Below are 14807 nucleotides of genomic sequence, written 5' to 3' on the forward strand. Positions count from 1 at the left end.
GAACATGTGGAGAGGGGAGACACTGTTTCCCAGTAACACCTTCCCAGTAGAAGAGTTGGTTTTTATACCCTACTTTTCACTGCCCCAAAGAGTCTCAGAGTGGCTTTTAATAGTCTTCCCTTTAGAAGTCTGATCTCTGCTGCCTGGAAATGACCTGTAATTCCAGCAAATCCCCCAATTTCTCCCATCCTCCAACCTCTCTGCCACCGTGTTCCACCCTCCCAAGCAAGCTATTTTATCAGGAGCCTGGCATTGTCCTTGTAGTCTCCCCTCCAAAACAGTCAATTTCCCCTGGGGAGCTGATCTCATAGTTGAATTCCAGGAGCTTTCCAAGCCACAGCTGGAGGTTGGTAACCTCTGGGTCAAGAATGTTGCTTGAGGTTTGCAGGCGGGGCCTCAGGAGTCCAAGGGTGGGCAGGAGCTTTTGCCATGTAGCCACCCCCCAAGAAGGCCACAGTGCAAGTATGCATCCTAGCGGCTGTTGTATTCCTGGGTACAATGGGCTCTGCCTCTTGGGTCACCATGAGAATAGGTAAGTGAAGAAGTTTGATTCTGCTAACTGAGATCCCTTCTGTCACTGGAAATGGCTGCTGTATCCAAGCCAATATTTCCCGATGTTCTTCAGAAATTCCTGCATGCAGGCCATATCTAATGAGTCCAAGAAGCTTCTGAACCATGAACTGGTCTTATAGGCCATAACAAAACAGGAAATTAAGCATACCTTATTCAACAGGCTCATCAGGTTTAAGCATCTTCGTTGTGCAGTGGCCTTGGTTTTTAGCCTTTTAAAGGCACAATGCAGTCTACTAACTGTGCATATTGCAGCACATTATGCTAGGGGAATATCTTATTTCAGTGTAAGCTGAATTGGAAATCTAATTTTTGAAATGTGGCTCACTCTTAAATATTGAAGTTCTGTAGATCTCAATTTATTTGTAAAATGCCTCAGGGAAATTGTTTATGAAACAGATTCTAAAAAGAATAAAATGATTGACTTCATTGAGAATATTATCCCAGTCTTTATACACATTTATTTTGAGTAGACAAATTTCCCAGTTGGTATCATTATTGAAATAAAGTCTTCATTCAGAGCTATTTGACTATAATTCAAAATAAGGATTATGCCCCATGCTGCATTAATGATGAAGCTAGAAAAAGAGAGCAAGCAAGCAGCAGTTTAATTTTTTTAATCCATTTTTTTTAAATCCATCTGTTCTGAAGGTTTCGTTCTTGTTGTCCTTACTTCTGGTAATGTAGTTCCACGATTAAGCTGATTTTGAGAACTGATGTGTGGACTATCATTCTGTGGGTGAGTAGGGAACAGAATCACAACATAATTTTATTTAAGGATCAGGTTATATAACTGCACTATAACACATGTTGAATTAATAGGATAGACTTCTATATGTTCATTAGCCCTGGTTCAACTGTGCACATAGGCAGCAGCCACGGATATGCACATGTAAGTCCATCCAATAGTTTTTGACATGTGTTTGTCAAAGAGGGAAAAGTACCAGAAGACTAAACCAAACGTTTTATCTAACTTCCCAAATAGCTCATTGATGATGCAATCATCTGATAGGGCCATGGTTGCACAATAAAATGTTGAACAAGTCTGTTGAAATGGCATATGTGACATCTGTCCATCTGGGTGATTTCTAGCTACAGAAATTTGAACAGACAGTTACTCCTGTATACATATGGCGAAAAATATATGGCTACAATTTGAAATGTCAAACTTTTATTTTATTTATTTTATTTATTTTATTTATTTAGATTTATATACTGCCCTCCCCGAAGGCTCAGGGCGGTTTACATTAAAACTAGTCAACGATACATGAAACAGTCTTCGTTAAAACATACAGTAATTTGGGGTAGTTCCAATCAAGCAGATCTGCATATGCAAGAGATGGTGATTTTCACCTATTTCTACAAGCCCACCAATGCCAGGCAGTATCCCATTCCTGAAGATTAGCATGAGGGGGCACCATTTCATACTGTCATAGGTGGGGAAAAGGGGCAGGCAGAGTTCTGTGAACAGAATTTCGTCTATGCATCTTTTGAATTAGACTTGAGTCACTATACACTGTGTGCTCTTAAAGACATAGCTCTGTTAAGTTTGGTTAAAGTGCACATATAGAAAATAGACATTTCATATTTGTATTAACCCATGTGGTCCCCTTTTAGGGATCTGTGGATACAACTGGTGATAGTTTCTGAGGTTTCCCTTGTTTCTGTGTGTTTCCTGATGGTTGATATGGATCCTGATATTACTTTGGCTGTGGCTAAATTTTTGGTAGCAGTGGCTTCTGCAAGCATACAAATAGATGCTGTTCTGTTCAAGACTGCATGGCCACTGGGTTGTTCAAGAAAGAAAAAATAACCTATATGGTATCTCAGCATTTTTTACTTGAGCACTGTGGAGCTAGTGTTCAGTTTTCTTTTGTCAACATGTCATGTTTCTGGAAATGGATGTTGATGTTTCCTCAGTGGGGGATAATCATTTTGAAAATCCTGTTCTGATTTCTCTCTCATGATCAAAGACAAATGAGAATGAAAAAGTTTACACACAGAGAGAGCTAAGAATGGGGGAGGTGTCTGCATGAAGGAAAAGCACTTTACATTTGAAACAGAGAGAGAAGCAGCTAGAAATGAAGCTGAAGAGATTCTCTCTCTCTCTCTCTCTCTCTCTCTCTCTCTCTCTCTCTCTCTCAGGGGTCAGTTGTGGGGTACAAGATATGGTGCGTTGTAGGAATGTCTGTACTCTGTTTGTCTATCTGTAAAATAAGTATTACAAAGACACCAGAAGTCTCTAGTGTTCTCTCATCAACAAAGATCCAACTCTGCCATGCCCTTTGAACTTCTCACAGTTCAGGGAAGCAGGGAACATGTAACAATATAAATTGTGAAGGATTGCTATTTAGGTGATCTCTAAGGTTTGAAGAAGGGTACACAACATTCTGAGAGATGTACTGTGGCTTGTAGCCTTTTATTCTGGAGGCCCAAGAGATCAGAGGCTTTTAAAACACTCTCCAGTGCAAAGAACCTTACAGTCTTACACTATAAAATCAGAGTCCAGTAGCACCTTTAAGACCAGCACACTAATAAAAGGCAGTTTGGTTCTCCCTGTTTAAAGTACACTGAATTCTAGGGTTTGGCTGTTTTGACAAAGGATTATCATTGGCTGGATTTGGTTGTGACACAGTCTACTGATGTAACAGAATTGATTTTTGCTATATATTCCCTGTCATGTAAGGAGTTCTTAGTCTGAGGAAGAGTGCTTGCATGCACTCGAAAGCTCACACCCTGAATGAATCTTTGTTGGTCTTAAAGGTGCTCCTGGACTCTGATTTGATTGTGCTACTTCAGACCAATATGGCTACCCATTTGAATCTTACACTAGTGGCTGAGAGATTACAGGATGCCTGTTATTTATTCAACCCTCATCCAGAGAAAGTATTAGAGCAACAGCTACAGAAGAAGGAATTTTGATGGCTGAACAGATCATACTTCTATACTTTGGTCCTTCTGTTTAAGTTGTGTAACTGTGTGTGTGTGTGTGTGTGTTTTGGTCTGGTACAAACTCATCGGGGTGACACTGCAGCTTTTGTTCCAGTCATGCATACTTCTTCTTAGGATTCCTTGGTACATTTTTTTTTTAAACTAATGACCGCCTGAGTGGACTGAATAGTCATTGCTATGAGGACAGGGGACATAGTCAGGTGTGACTTAGGGTTGGCAACTCTACATTGGAAAATTCCTGAAACTTTGGGGTTAGAACCTGGGGAGAGTGGAATTTGGGAAAAGAAGGGACTTCAGCTCACTGTGCTATAGAGTCCACCAGTCAAAGGTGCCATTTTCTCAAGGGGAATGGATATTTGCAGTCTGGGGGTGAGTTTTAATTCCAACCATCACCTGGAGGTTGGCAAACCTAAAACTTGGTAGAGGTCAGAGGCAGAACCTGGTTCACCTGAGTGAACTAAAGAATCTGGCAGGTCATAATTGATTGGATTTAAGACCAGGATATCAGCAGTTTCACTGGTGATTCCACTGCAATTTCTCAGCAAATGGCCTAAAGTATATTCATTGTCTTTCCTTGTCTTATTGTTGAATAGCATCTTGTTCTGATTTACAATTGAGAGAAATGATTCCTGTTGACCTGTGTAATTTCAGAATCTTTATGCAGAAGCCAATGCAGAATGGCTCTCAAATCCCACTGCTGCTGTTTTGGGTCTGCAGCTTAGTTGTCAAAGTGATTTGGAGCACAAGAATGACATGTCTGAGACAGCTACATTTGAAGAAAGTCCTGTGATAAGAGGTCAGTTGAATGTTTCAAAGCCTTGTAATATGTATGTATGTATGTTGATGATGATGATGATTATCATTATTATGTATTCGATTTGTATGACCAGCTTGTGGCAGTTCACAATGTTTCAGTACAAATCAGTACATTAAAACCATTAATATTCCCCATTAAAACCCCATAAAGAATGACTCAGTTGCAATGATGGTGATTAAATAAAACTATTCCCATACAGGCCCACTGGATGGGCAGAAGGGAGCGGGTGGATAACTGGGCATAGGGTGGAACAATCTGTGGAACTAGGCCAGTCTAATACTGGCCTTCCCCCCCCTGGGGAAAGGGGCCTAATCTTAGCCCCTGGGCCACCACCTGGCCTCAGACAAATGCCTGGCAGAAGCACCGGGTTTGGCAGAGAGCTCCGACAGGGCCTGCAGCTCTTCAGGAAGCTCATTCCACCAGGTAGGGGCCAGGACCAAAAAGGCCCTGGCCCTTGTTGAGGCCAGGCATGCCTCCCGAGGTCCTGGGATCATCAGCAGATTTTTACCCATAGAGCGAAGTGCCCTGCGGGGGGCATAAGGACGTATGCATGCACATGGCACATTACAATACAAATTCTGCTTTATGTGCACCAAATATTTTGCATGATTTTGGTTGCTCACCACACACACTTGGAACTGATCTCCTGATCTGAGGGGTGCAAGTACAAGTTCTAGCAATGGCTATAAACCAAATTCAGCCATTAAACTTCCAAAATTCAGCTCTAGGTGTTAGTCTACTTTGCGACTTGCCTTGCCAAATTGCCAGCTGTGTATGGCTGAGTAAAAAGGGGGTGTGCATTTGAGGTGTATCTAAATACTATGTTATTGAGACTGTATTACTGTTTTTTTAGGCACTATGCAAAACTTTTCTCTTTTACCCAAGTTTCTAATTCGTGGTTTTGCCTTTCTAGGTGTTTAATAGTTGACTTCTGACCTGAGGTTTGCTTAATGGGTACTTTTGTGCTGTTTTTATATTCCCATGCTTGTTTTCATGTCTTGTTTGCTTTTATGTTGGTTATGCATTATTTTAATTGCAAACTGCCATGAAAAGGGCTCTACAGAGGTGGCATAAAAATTTGCTAAACAAAGTAAGGCTACAACAAAGCATCTGAAAAATGTTAGGAGGTGACTGACTTAAAGATCTGTTTTCAACAACAAGGAACAAGGAACAAGGAACAACAGGCACTTTCCCTCTTGTTTTGCATAGTTAAGAATAACCACCTTAGATTCAGTCATGGCATTAAAAGTCAAAACGACCCATGAGGATAGAAAGCCAGAAGATCATGGAGACTATAAAACATATTGCACAATGTACAGCATATATGCCCATTTGCCTACACAGCAGAAGTTGTATGCATATACAACTTGGTGCTAATGCAACAGTATGCCCGGATCATCTATTGGCATCAGGTTATGGCTCCCTCTCACCACTTCCTCTATTGGATGTTATTTGGGGGGTGGGGGTGGATGGGTAGTTGTTTTATAATGTCATCATCCTTATGTTGTAATTTTTATGTTCTGCTTTTTGATATTTTTAATGGGGTTTTATCAAGGTTATTATGTATGGAGTGTTTGTAACCTGCCATGAGCCAGCTTCGGGAGTGGTGGGAAATCAAAATCTAAATAACAACAACAACAACAATATGCTAGGTGCAATGAATTATTGACTGAAGAACTGAGTTTATTATTGATTAATTGATTTTTATACCGCCGCTCTTCCATTGGTCTCATGGCGGTTTACACAAGATAAAAAGAGTTTGTACCCTTGAGGCTAAGATTGCTGATCTGGAGAAAAGGCGAGGGCGGAGACTTTCTGGAATTGGCTACAGCTGTTCTGCTTATATAGCCACAGCCCGTCTGCTGTCAGAGGGAATGAAGAGATAGGAGGGTATTAGGTTGAACAGAAGGAAAATGGTTCTTCTAAAACAACATATTTCCCAGATTGTCAGTTCTCCCCCGAACCTGTGAAGCCCATAAAGCAGATCCAGATCCTGCATAGTACTAGAGAATTTATTGAAGATTAGCATCATCGTCAAGATTAGAACCATCTTAGGTTATCTGAATCGATTTTACATAAACAATCATTTATTTTTATGGGTCACTTGACCACACCTCTACAAAGCATCCTTTGACACATACATATATCAGGTCTATCTCACAAATACATCACTAGATAGGCAGTGCTAAAGAATTTTTAATCATTAGCATAAACATCGTGGCTCTCATCAGATGAACGATCTATAACTTTGTTATTCAGTTAGCTCAAACAACTGAGTACCAACAGCTTTCTTTCCAGATTAAGACAGTATGTCTCAAAAACCAAACAGGCAAATCTCGCAGGTGGCTTGAAGCATAAACAACGCTGCAGCACCCAAGCAGGCAATTCAAACCTTTAGCAATGGCAAATAACTTTTAAAACAATATCAAGAATATAGTTAGCCTTAGCCAAGGGCCATAACAATGAGTGGAACTTCAGATGTCTGCAGAATGAATCTCCAGCTTTGGTCTGGATATTTATTCTCAATTTGTTACTTGGGTTTCAGAACCTCAATGAGGCTTCACAGATAGGCAAATAATGATATTACGCCTTAAGGCTTTGTCCTGAATTCCTTACCAAACCTTTGAAGATGGCCGGTAAAGTCACTTTGCATATCTGTGTAACAGCAGTTCCATCGCAAGAACAGTTTCCCAATAGAGCTCCCTTTGCTTACAAGCACATTGGCTTTGCTAGCCAGGCAAGCAAGCTAATTCTCAAAACATACTCTGATCCCAGAACGTGGCAAACCCATAAAGAACAAACCTCCATTATTATTAAACATACCACTCCCTTTAAATTACCAGAGCAAAACATATTAAGACTTTCGGTAAAACATTGAACCACTGATCCAACGGGATACAACAGTATTATTAAAGTTATATAAAAAATTAAACACTCCCCAAAATGTTTAAAGCCTGTAGGTCAGTTCTCAAAGCAATGTCCTTCTACAATTGTGTATATGCAAATGTTCCAGAAACAACCCACAGCAGCCCTGGTCCTTGCAAGGCTGCAGATCACAACTTTTAACACCAGGATCTGAAGTCCAGACAAAATAATGACGTGAGATTACAAAACAGCACTGTTCTCCTGGGAACAGAGAACAAAGTTCTAATACTGCTCTGCAGCAGTGGGCATTAAAATAAGCTGATTACCAGCAACATTTGAAACAGTTCTGCATTTTTCATCCTGTAAAGTCTAGACAAGGACTTAACATCATGTCCTGAAGAATTTTCCTTTACCTATTATTTAAATTGTAACATCTAGCCTGAAGAAGAACTATGGAGAACCTGAAAGTTAATGCAGCGATATATTAGATTAGGTTGCTTTTAATATAGATGGGGGGGGGGTTACTTTGGGACTGTCATGGCTGCTAAGAATTTAGTGCGAAATTCAGTCCTTAGTAATGTGGAGAGATGGGTCAGTCACAGATATTTGACAATAAAGTGACTTGCCAGCCTGGAATGAATGCTGTGGACATTCAGTGATGGGGAAGAGACAGTGGATTTGGGGATATCTGAGGAGGGTAGAATTTGGGAAGGTAAAGGAGTGCGATATGGATGAGATGCCAGTCTAGGACTGTTATTTCCATTCTGGGAAGCTACCATTTCCTTCAGAGTAATTGTTCTCTGTATGATGGAGATCACTTGTAATTCCAAGATAACTCTAGACCCCAACTTAAAGTTGGTAATTCTACCCACATATTTATTCTGCTGCCTCTGATGGAATAAAGTAAGTATGAGTACAAGTAGTTTGGCTTTGATTGAATTTTTAATTCACTGAGAGAATTTTTATTTATTTAGCACATGTTTTTGCCGCCTTTCACCCAGTTAAGGTACCTAAAGTGGCCCACATAAAAACTATTGGCCATATGTCTAGTTAAGTTTCTCCAGGTATGTCAAGAAAGTTTACTGTTCATAGAAAAATTCAACTACTTGGCTATCAAAAAAAATCTGTTTTTGTTTATAATTGTTCCAATTTATTGAAAAATGAATTAATATTCAATAGATATTATCTTCATCTGTGATGTCATAGTTAAAGGCATGAAAACATAAATCAAAAATGGGTTCCGGATAAACACATTTCCCCCCCTCAATAGCCCGTTTTCAATGTTTCCTTCTTCCTCAGTGGTTTTATTTTTAAATGAGTCATGTCTCAATATCATCAAGTATTTCATTTAAACAGTCCCTCAGGCTCAGCATTTCATGGAGGACTCTTAACTGCTCTATGGCTATGAGAACATTGAAAATGGGCTATTGAGAAAAATATTAATTATTGAAGTTATTCATTTTTTCAATAAATTGGAACAATTATAAACAAGAAAAGATTATTTTTTATAGCCAACCAGTTGATTTTTTCTGTTTTGGATACTTCTATTTAACCAGCCCTCTTTTGCACGTTCATAAATGAATAAGCAGACAAGTCTTATTTCCTTCACAACAAAGATGGCAATGTGGGGGTAGTAATTCACCATTATATTGCTTGGAGGCAAGAGGGCAAAGCCAGAATGCCTGGCTGTGAATTAATACAACATGCCATGCTCTGGAGTGCCTGTCTGTAATCACAAAATTATACTATAAAATACACTTCTTACTGAGCCTTGTGGGGTTGTCAGCAGCCCAGCGCATGCCGTCATGTAGCATTTGATTTCTGGGCTTCAAGATGATTTAAGCTCTGTCAAGCGGTGCTGAAATGAATAGCCATAGAAAATGTCAAATTCAGTGTGCTCAATAGATTGGTCTGGTGCAGCGTGCATTTGCAGTGGGCTCCCTTTTAACCACAGTCCCAAGTCCTACATCCCACACTCAGTTTCAAAAGTGACCCTTCTTGACAAACGGGAAGTTGCAGCTGCTGCTGTCTGAAGAAAGGTCAAGCCGGAACCCCTGCTTGGTTCACAGGTCTAGTGGTGAGTTTCTTACAACTGTGACTGGCGTAAATAATTGGAAGGTCAGCAAGGTCGGAACTCTTCTTGCACAGTAGACATTTCACTCCATATCTTTCCTGCTTTCTTTTTTATGTTCAGCAAGGAAAACATTTGCTGAAAATAAGCCCAGTGCTGGTCATGAATTGGATGATGAAGACAAGAATGTTACTAATGGCATTACAAAAAAGAACTCAAGAAGGACCATTTAATTATAAAGTAGAGCCACTAAGGAAGATGACAGAAAAATGTGAGTGCCTTGGGATTATCTTTAAACTAGCAAAAAAGCCTGTTGTACCTAAAAAATACAGCACTAGGCCTGGAGAGGCCATGGTGGGTCTTTTCAGGGTGGGGGGAGGCGCGTTGGCAGGGACTCCCTTAGTTCTTTTCCCCTGCCCTGGGCAGGCCAGCTGAGGGCTCGAGGGGCCTTAGTGGTCCTTTTTGGGGTGGAGGGAAAGCACTGGCAGGGTCTCCATTCCTCCCCCTGCTGCCCCAGGAAGCCCAGGCCTTGGCCAGAACTGCTCAGGGTGACAGGAACAGTGGCAGAGACTGGCTCGACCCCTCCCCCCAGCAGCACCACCGAGGCCTGGAAAGGCCACAGCCGGGGCTACTAAGGGTGGGGGCTAGCGCTGGTAGGGGCTCCCTCTTTCCATATGCTTGAATCCCCCCAAGAGTTAAGAATTTCCTCCTCTGTCACTTTGTTTTGGTCTCTCAACTTATATAGTTTTAGAAAGTTATTTATGTCTAAATTCTGTGTTCTGTTTCTACTGTCTAAACAGAACATATCTTCAAGTTACTACCTTTACCCTCCTCCTAATTAAGACATTTGCTCTTCAAACATCCGACCCTCAAATCTTAATTCACTTGCCTTTTAAATTCCCTGTCAACAGAGAGCAAGCTGTCCTCATCACTAATCCTGAGGGCTAGTCCAGAGCCTCAAGAATGCACTTTCCCAGAGTTGGAAAAGACTGCTGAGAGAAAGGCAACCAAGGGGAAATCCCATATCTGTCAGCATTTTCACAAACAGATCTCTGGACCCAATCTGCAGTTATATATAAGATGGACTACTGGAGAGCCAAAAGACATATCTAGAAAATGAGGTGTCTCCTGCTCTGCATAGGGCTACACTCCCCCTGAAGGAGCAGGGCCATTGCTTGGGGGTGTTGGTTAAGCGGGGGATGCCTGTGACCAGGGACATCTTTCCCCAGCTTTGAATATTGAATCAGTGTGACTTTTCCCATCATTTTAATTGCCACCTCAATAAGAACTCATAAGAACTCAAACATTTAAAGAGTTCCTTATAAATACAGTGCAGTTTAAAATTATATCACATAAAATTATTTTGAATAACCATTATATTTAATCAGATTTCTTACTGTGTAGCCTAAACACATGGGCACACAATTTAGCAGATACAGCAGATGGCAAAGCCACATTGGCCCATTATGCACGGCGATTTCGGGTCACGTGGAAAACGCGGAGGGGGAAGACGCGATGCACACCGGTTATGCATGGGGCGGGGAGCAACGGCGGCAAAACCCAGAGTAACCGATTATGCACGTGGCGATCCCGGCGCCACTTCTGGTTGCGCCCCGGTCACCCAGAAGCTGCACTTTCTTCCGCGTTACACGAACACGGCTTTTTCGGCGGCATGCACCGAAGCTGCGGCCGGTTGCAGCCGGCTCCGTGCGTTATCGGTGATTTTAGTCGCCACCATTCCACCCCGAATGTACGTTATTCCCCCTGTGCATAATGGGCCATTGTGAAAACTGTCCTAAGCAAGTTAACATTCTGAGTCAAATAGGCTGCTGTGGAGAGCACATATCTCTGCTTCATGTAATAAGGTGTTCTAGGCAGATCATGCTGACGCTCTATATCCTGAATCTGTGTTTTATTAGAGATGAGCAATAATCCCCATTGTGTGAAAAAATACAATGGGCTCTAGAAAACTATTTGCGGATAGTATCTGAGCTGGCAAGAAGCTTAATAGGGAAGCCAGTGCTCAGTCTCTCTCATACTTTGAATTCCTTGGGAAGAGGCAGCTTATAAGGGGAAGGGAGTGGGAGGAAAGAGCCCTTTCCCTGACAGCGGTAAGTGCCTTGCTGTGAGGGTATGAAATGGGGCTGGAGGGAGAGATCAATATGGCACACATTTTATTATATGGAAAGATTTTACCTTTCCCTTATTTTGAGACAATTGAGCATGAGGCAAAAGGCCCACTTTTTCTAACTTATCCCTAGCCACTCACAGCTATTTCGGTTGGAAGGAGTCCAGGACTATCAAGGACAAAAAGTGGTTTTGATTAGAGTGTGCCTTAAGCTATTCATACACAGATATAAGCAAAATCCTAACTTTGACTCTCAGCCCTCAATAATCCTTCTTTCCTGTCCTATATTTTAATTGACATTTCCATGTTTTTATGTATACGAACGTTTATGTATATGCACTTTTAACTCATTTTATGAAGTATTTTTGTACTGCTGTGTTTTTCTACTTGTTATCTGCCTAACTGGCCTGATTGAACTAAAAGGTAGGATATAAACCCTAGAAATAAATAATAAATAACTAAATGCAGCTAGGGTTGGCATATACTGAATTTTGTATATGTACACATACATATACCATTACCCTGGGAATCGAATGGTTAGTGTTTGGAGAGATGGTGAAACTAGACCTGTGCAGTCTTGAGTTCAGATTCAGTGGTATCTTCTTCTCTTTGTCTAGTAGTGAATGCTACATAGATAATAGTAAAAAGTAGCCTTTTAATGACATTTCATATTGCCCTTCAAACAATGGATGAAGCATTCTGATCATTTTACAAAATAATCCTGATCCTTTGCTCCCTTTATTTTTCAGAATCCTTTGAAAACTAAATTAGATTGTGCAATTGCTCTGCCATTTACTATGAAGATGGTAAAGTGCTGAAGCATAACGATACATTCCTGTACAGATGGAAGGAAAATATCTCTGTGTATAATAAAGTGTTGAGAAAGAACTTCATGTGTGCTGACTGATGTTATGAAAGATAATAGTACCAAAACACACAGAATGCTTATGATTTTATAGAGATTGAATTTTAGGTATTGTGCCTGTTGGGGTAGCCTGGAAAATGAGGAGGGATAAGGAAGAATACTGGTTCAGTCCAGACCTTGTCTTAATTTCCCTCAGTTTCTAAGTAGCAACAACATATAGGCTACAATGGTGGCCTGAATCCTCCAGTCTATTACAAAATTTCTCAACCACCTTGCCAAATTATCCTCTCCTATTAAAAGAACCTTGTCACTTGTTACATCTGATCATCTAGCCCATAAATCATTCAGATTCCTGAGTCTGAGGAACCACATGATAATCAGTGGTGGAGTTTGTACCAGACTTCAGTTGTGCTGCTGAGCAGTGGAAGTCTTGGGTAGGCTTTAATGTCAGGATTCCATCTTAGCTGACTACAGGGCCTAGGAAAGGTGAGGGCAGGTGCTGCTTGGAAGTCTAGCCTGATTCCACTATGGCTCATGGCAGTTCAGTGGAGTTCCTCCTCCAGGCTTAGCTGTACCTCTGCCATCACCTGGATTAGTCCCTTTCCTAATGATCCCCTTTAAGGTATTTAAGATTTAAGGACTTGGCCATTATACCATTCTATGACATAATTGCCACTGTAGCCGTATTTCCTCTTCCTTTATATCATGCCCCTTTTACAGGAAGGGTCCCAGAAGCATCCTTAATTGTAAGGAGATAAAGAAATATGGGCTGTGGAGAGCCCCCACAGGTTTCGGGAGCATGGATAAATGGCCTGGATGATAATATAGAGGTCACTGCTGTGAATGGGAGGGAGGAGGAAGTTTTTCTTATTTGTTTAATCATATTAATTATATTGTTTATGGGGAAAATTTGGGATCAAATTTGAGAAGGTAGGTTGGAGGAAGGATAGGGAGGTCAGTGCGGGGCTGGGGATTCCCACTATTGGGGGATACAGGAGGTATGGTGGTGGTGGGAGAAGATGATTTAAACAAAAGGGTGGGAGAGACAGGGATTATCTCATCCCTTCTAACCTTCATCCCATCCTGAGGTATGAAAGTGGTGGGGATAGGAAAATTAACCTTTCTCTGACACTGGTGTTGTGTAATATCACGGACATTAGAAATAATACCCCAGGTCTGCATAACTTTTTTGCAGAGCAAAGTATGGAGCCGGCATGCGTGACTGACACCTGGGTGTGAGAGGACAAAAATGGAAGCAGGAATTTAGAGCAAGGAGGAAAACTCATGATAAAACCTCAAGAACATCTTATAAGATGCTTATGAAATGGCAGTGAAGGTCACAAAAAGAGAATATTTTGTGACCTCTATTGGCTCTGCTAGCTCATGTCCAGCACAATTATTTAAAACAATTTGATTGTTGACATCCTTCACCTCAGAACTGTCCAAAATTACTCAATTGCATATTAGTTGTGAGACCTATGCAAACTTCCTTGCAGAGAAAATCTTGCTGTTCTGCCATGACTTATCGACTGACTTTGATACAGTTCGGGAACTGGAGGCCCCTTGGCTGTCTCAATGTCTTACAGTACTTTGGACCACTTCAGTCCGCTCTCCTTGGCTGCTGTGGACAGAACTCTGACAGTTGCTTGGTCTACAATGTGCTTTCCAGTGGAATGCCATAGTATGTGAGATCCTGCAAGGAGCCATTCTCTACCCAATGTTCTTCAACATTGATATGTGCCTTCTGGTCTGGATTTTGGGTTGGGGTGTCACCAATATACTAATGACACCCAGATATATCTGTTGGATTTTGGGTTGGGGGTGTCACCAATTTACTAATGACACCCAGATATATCTGTTGGATTTTGGGTTGGGGGTGTCACCAATTTACTAATGACACCCAGATATATTTGTTGATGGACAGCCATACATCTGCAACCCCAGATTGTCTGGCCATGATGAACTGGCTCAAGCAGAGTCAACTGAAGTTATATCCAGCTGAGATGGAGGTCTTCTGGTTGGGGTGGCATGTCTCCAGTGATCCACTGCAACTCCCAAATATTGATGAGGTCCAACTAACATCTTTGGTAACTGTCAAAAGTCTGGATGCGATATTGGATGCCTCCCTATCTATGGAGGCCCAAGTCTCTTAGAAGAATTTCAAGTATTTAAAAGGATGCCATATGGAGGATGGAACAGAATTGTTCTCTCTTGCCCCAGAGGGACAGACCAGAACAAATGGGATGAAATTAATTCAAAAGAAATTCCATCTAAATATCGGGAAGAAGTTCCTGACAGTTAGAGCAGTTTCTCAGTGGAACAGGCTTCCTCGGGAGGTGGTGGCTTCTCCATCTTTGGAAATTTTTAAACAGAGCCTAGATAGCCATCTGACGGAGAGGCTGATTCTGTGAAGGCAAAGGGGTGGCAGGTTACAGTAGATGAGCGATTGGGATGTGAGTGTCCTGCATAGTGCAGGGGGTTGGACTAGATGACCCATGAGGTCCCTTCCAACTCTATTATTCTATGATTCTAAGATTCT

General features: G+C 41.4%; 1 protein-coding gene across 1 annotated transcript in view; it reads left to right on the forward strand.

The window, feature by feature from the left end:
- THEMIS (thymocyte selection associated) overlaps positions 1 to 12297 on the forward strand; it is an 80362-nt gene extending 68065 nt beyond the window's left edge. The window contains exons 5-7 of the mRNA XM_077353617.1: positions 4174 to 4318; positions 9399 to 9546; positions 12153 to 12297. Coding sequence (XP_077209732.1) covers positions 4174 to 4318; positions 9399 to 9508 — 255 coding nt within the window. The 3' untranslated portion in view covers positions 9509 to 9546; positions 12153 to 12297. The remainder of the gene's footprint in view (positions 1 to 4173; positions 4319 to 9398; positions 9547 to 12152) is intronic.
- Positions 12298 to 14807: the final 2510 nt, after the last annotated feature.

The sequence above is a fragment of the Paroedura picta genome, chromosome 1, assembly GCF_049243985.1.
Source record: "Paroedura picta isolate Pp20150507F chromosome 1, Ppicta_v3.0, whole genome shotgun sequence".
Taxonomy (NCBI): Eukaryota; Metazoa; Chordata; class Lepidosauria; order Squamata; family Gekkonidae; genus Paroedura; species Paroedura picta.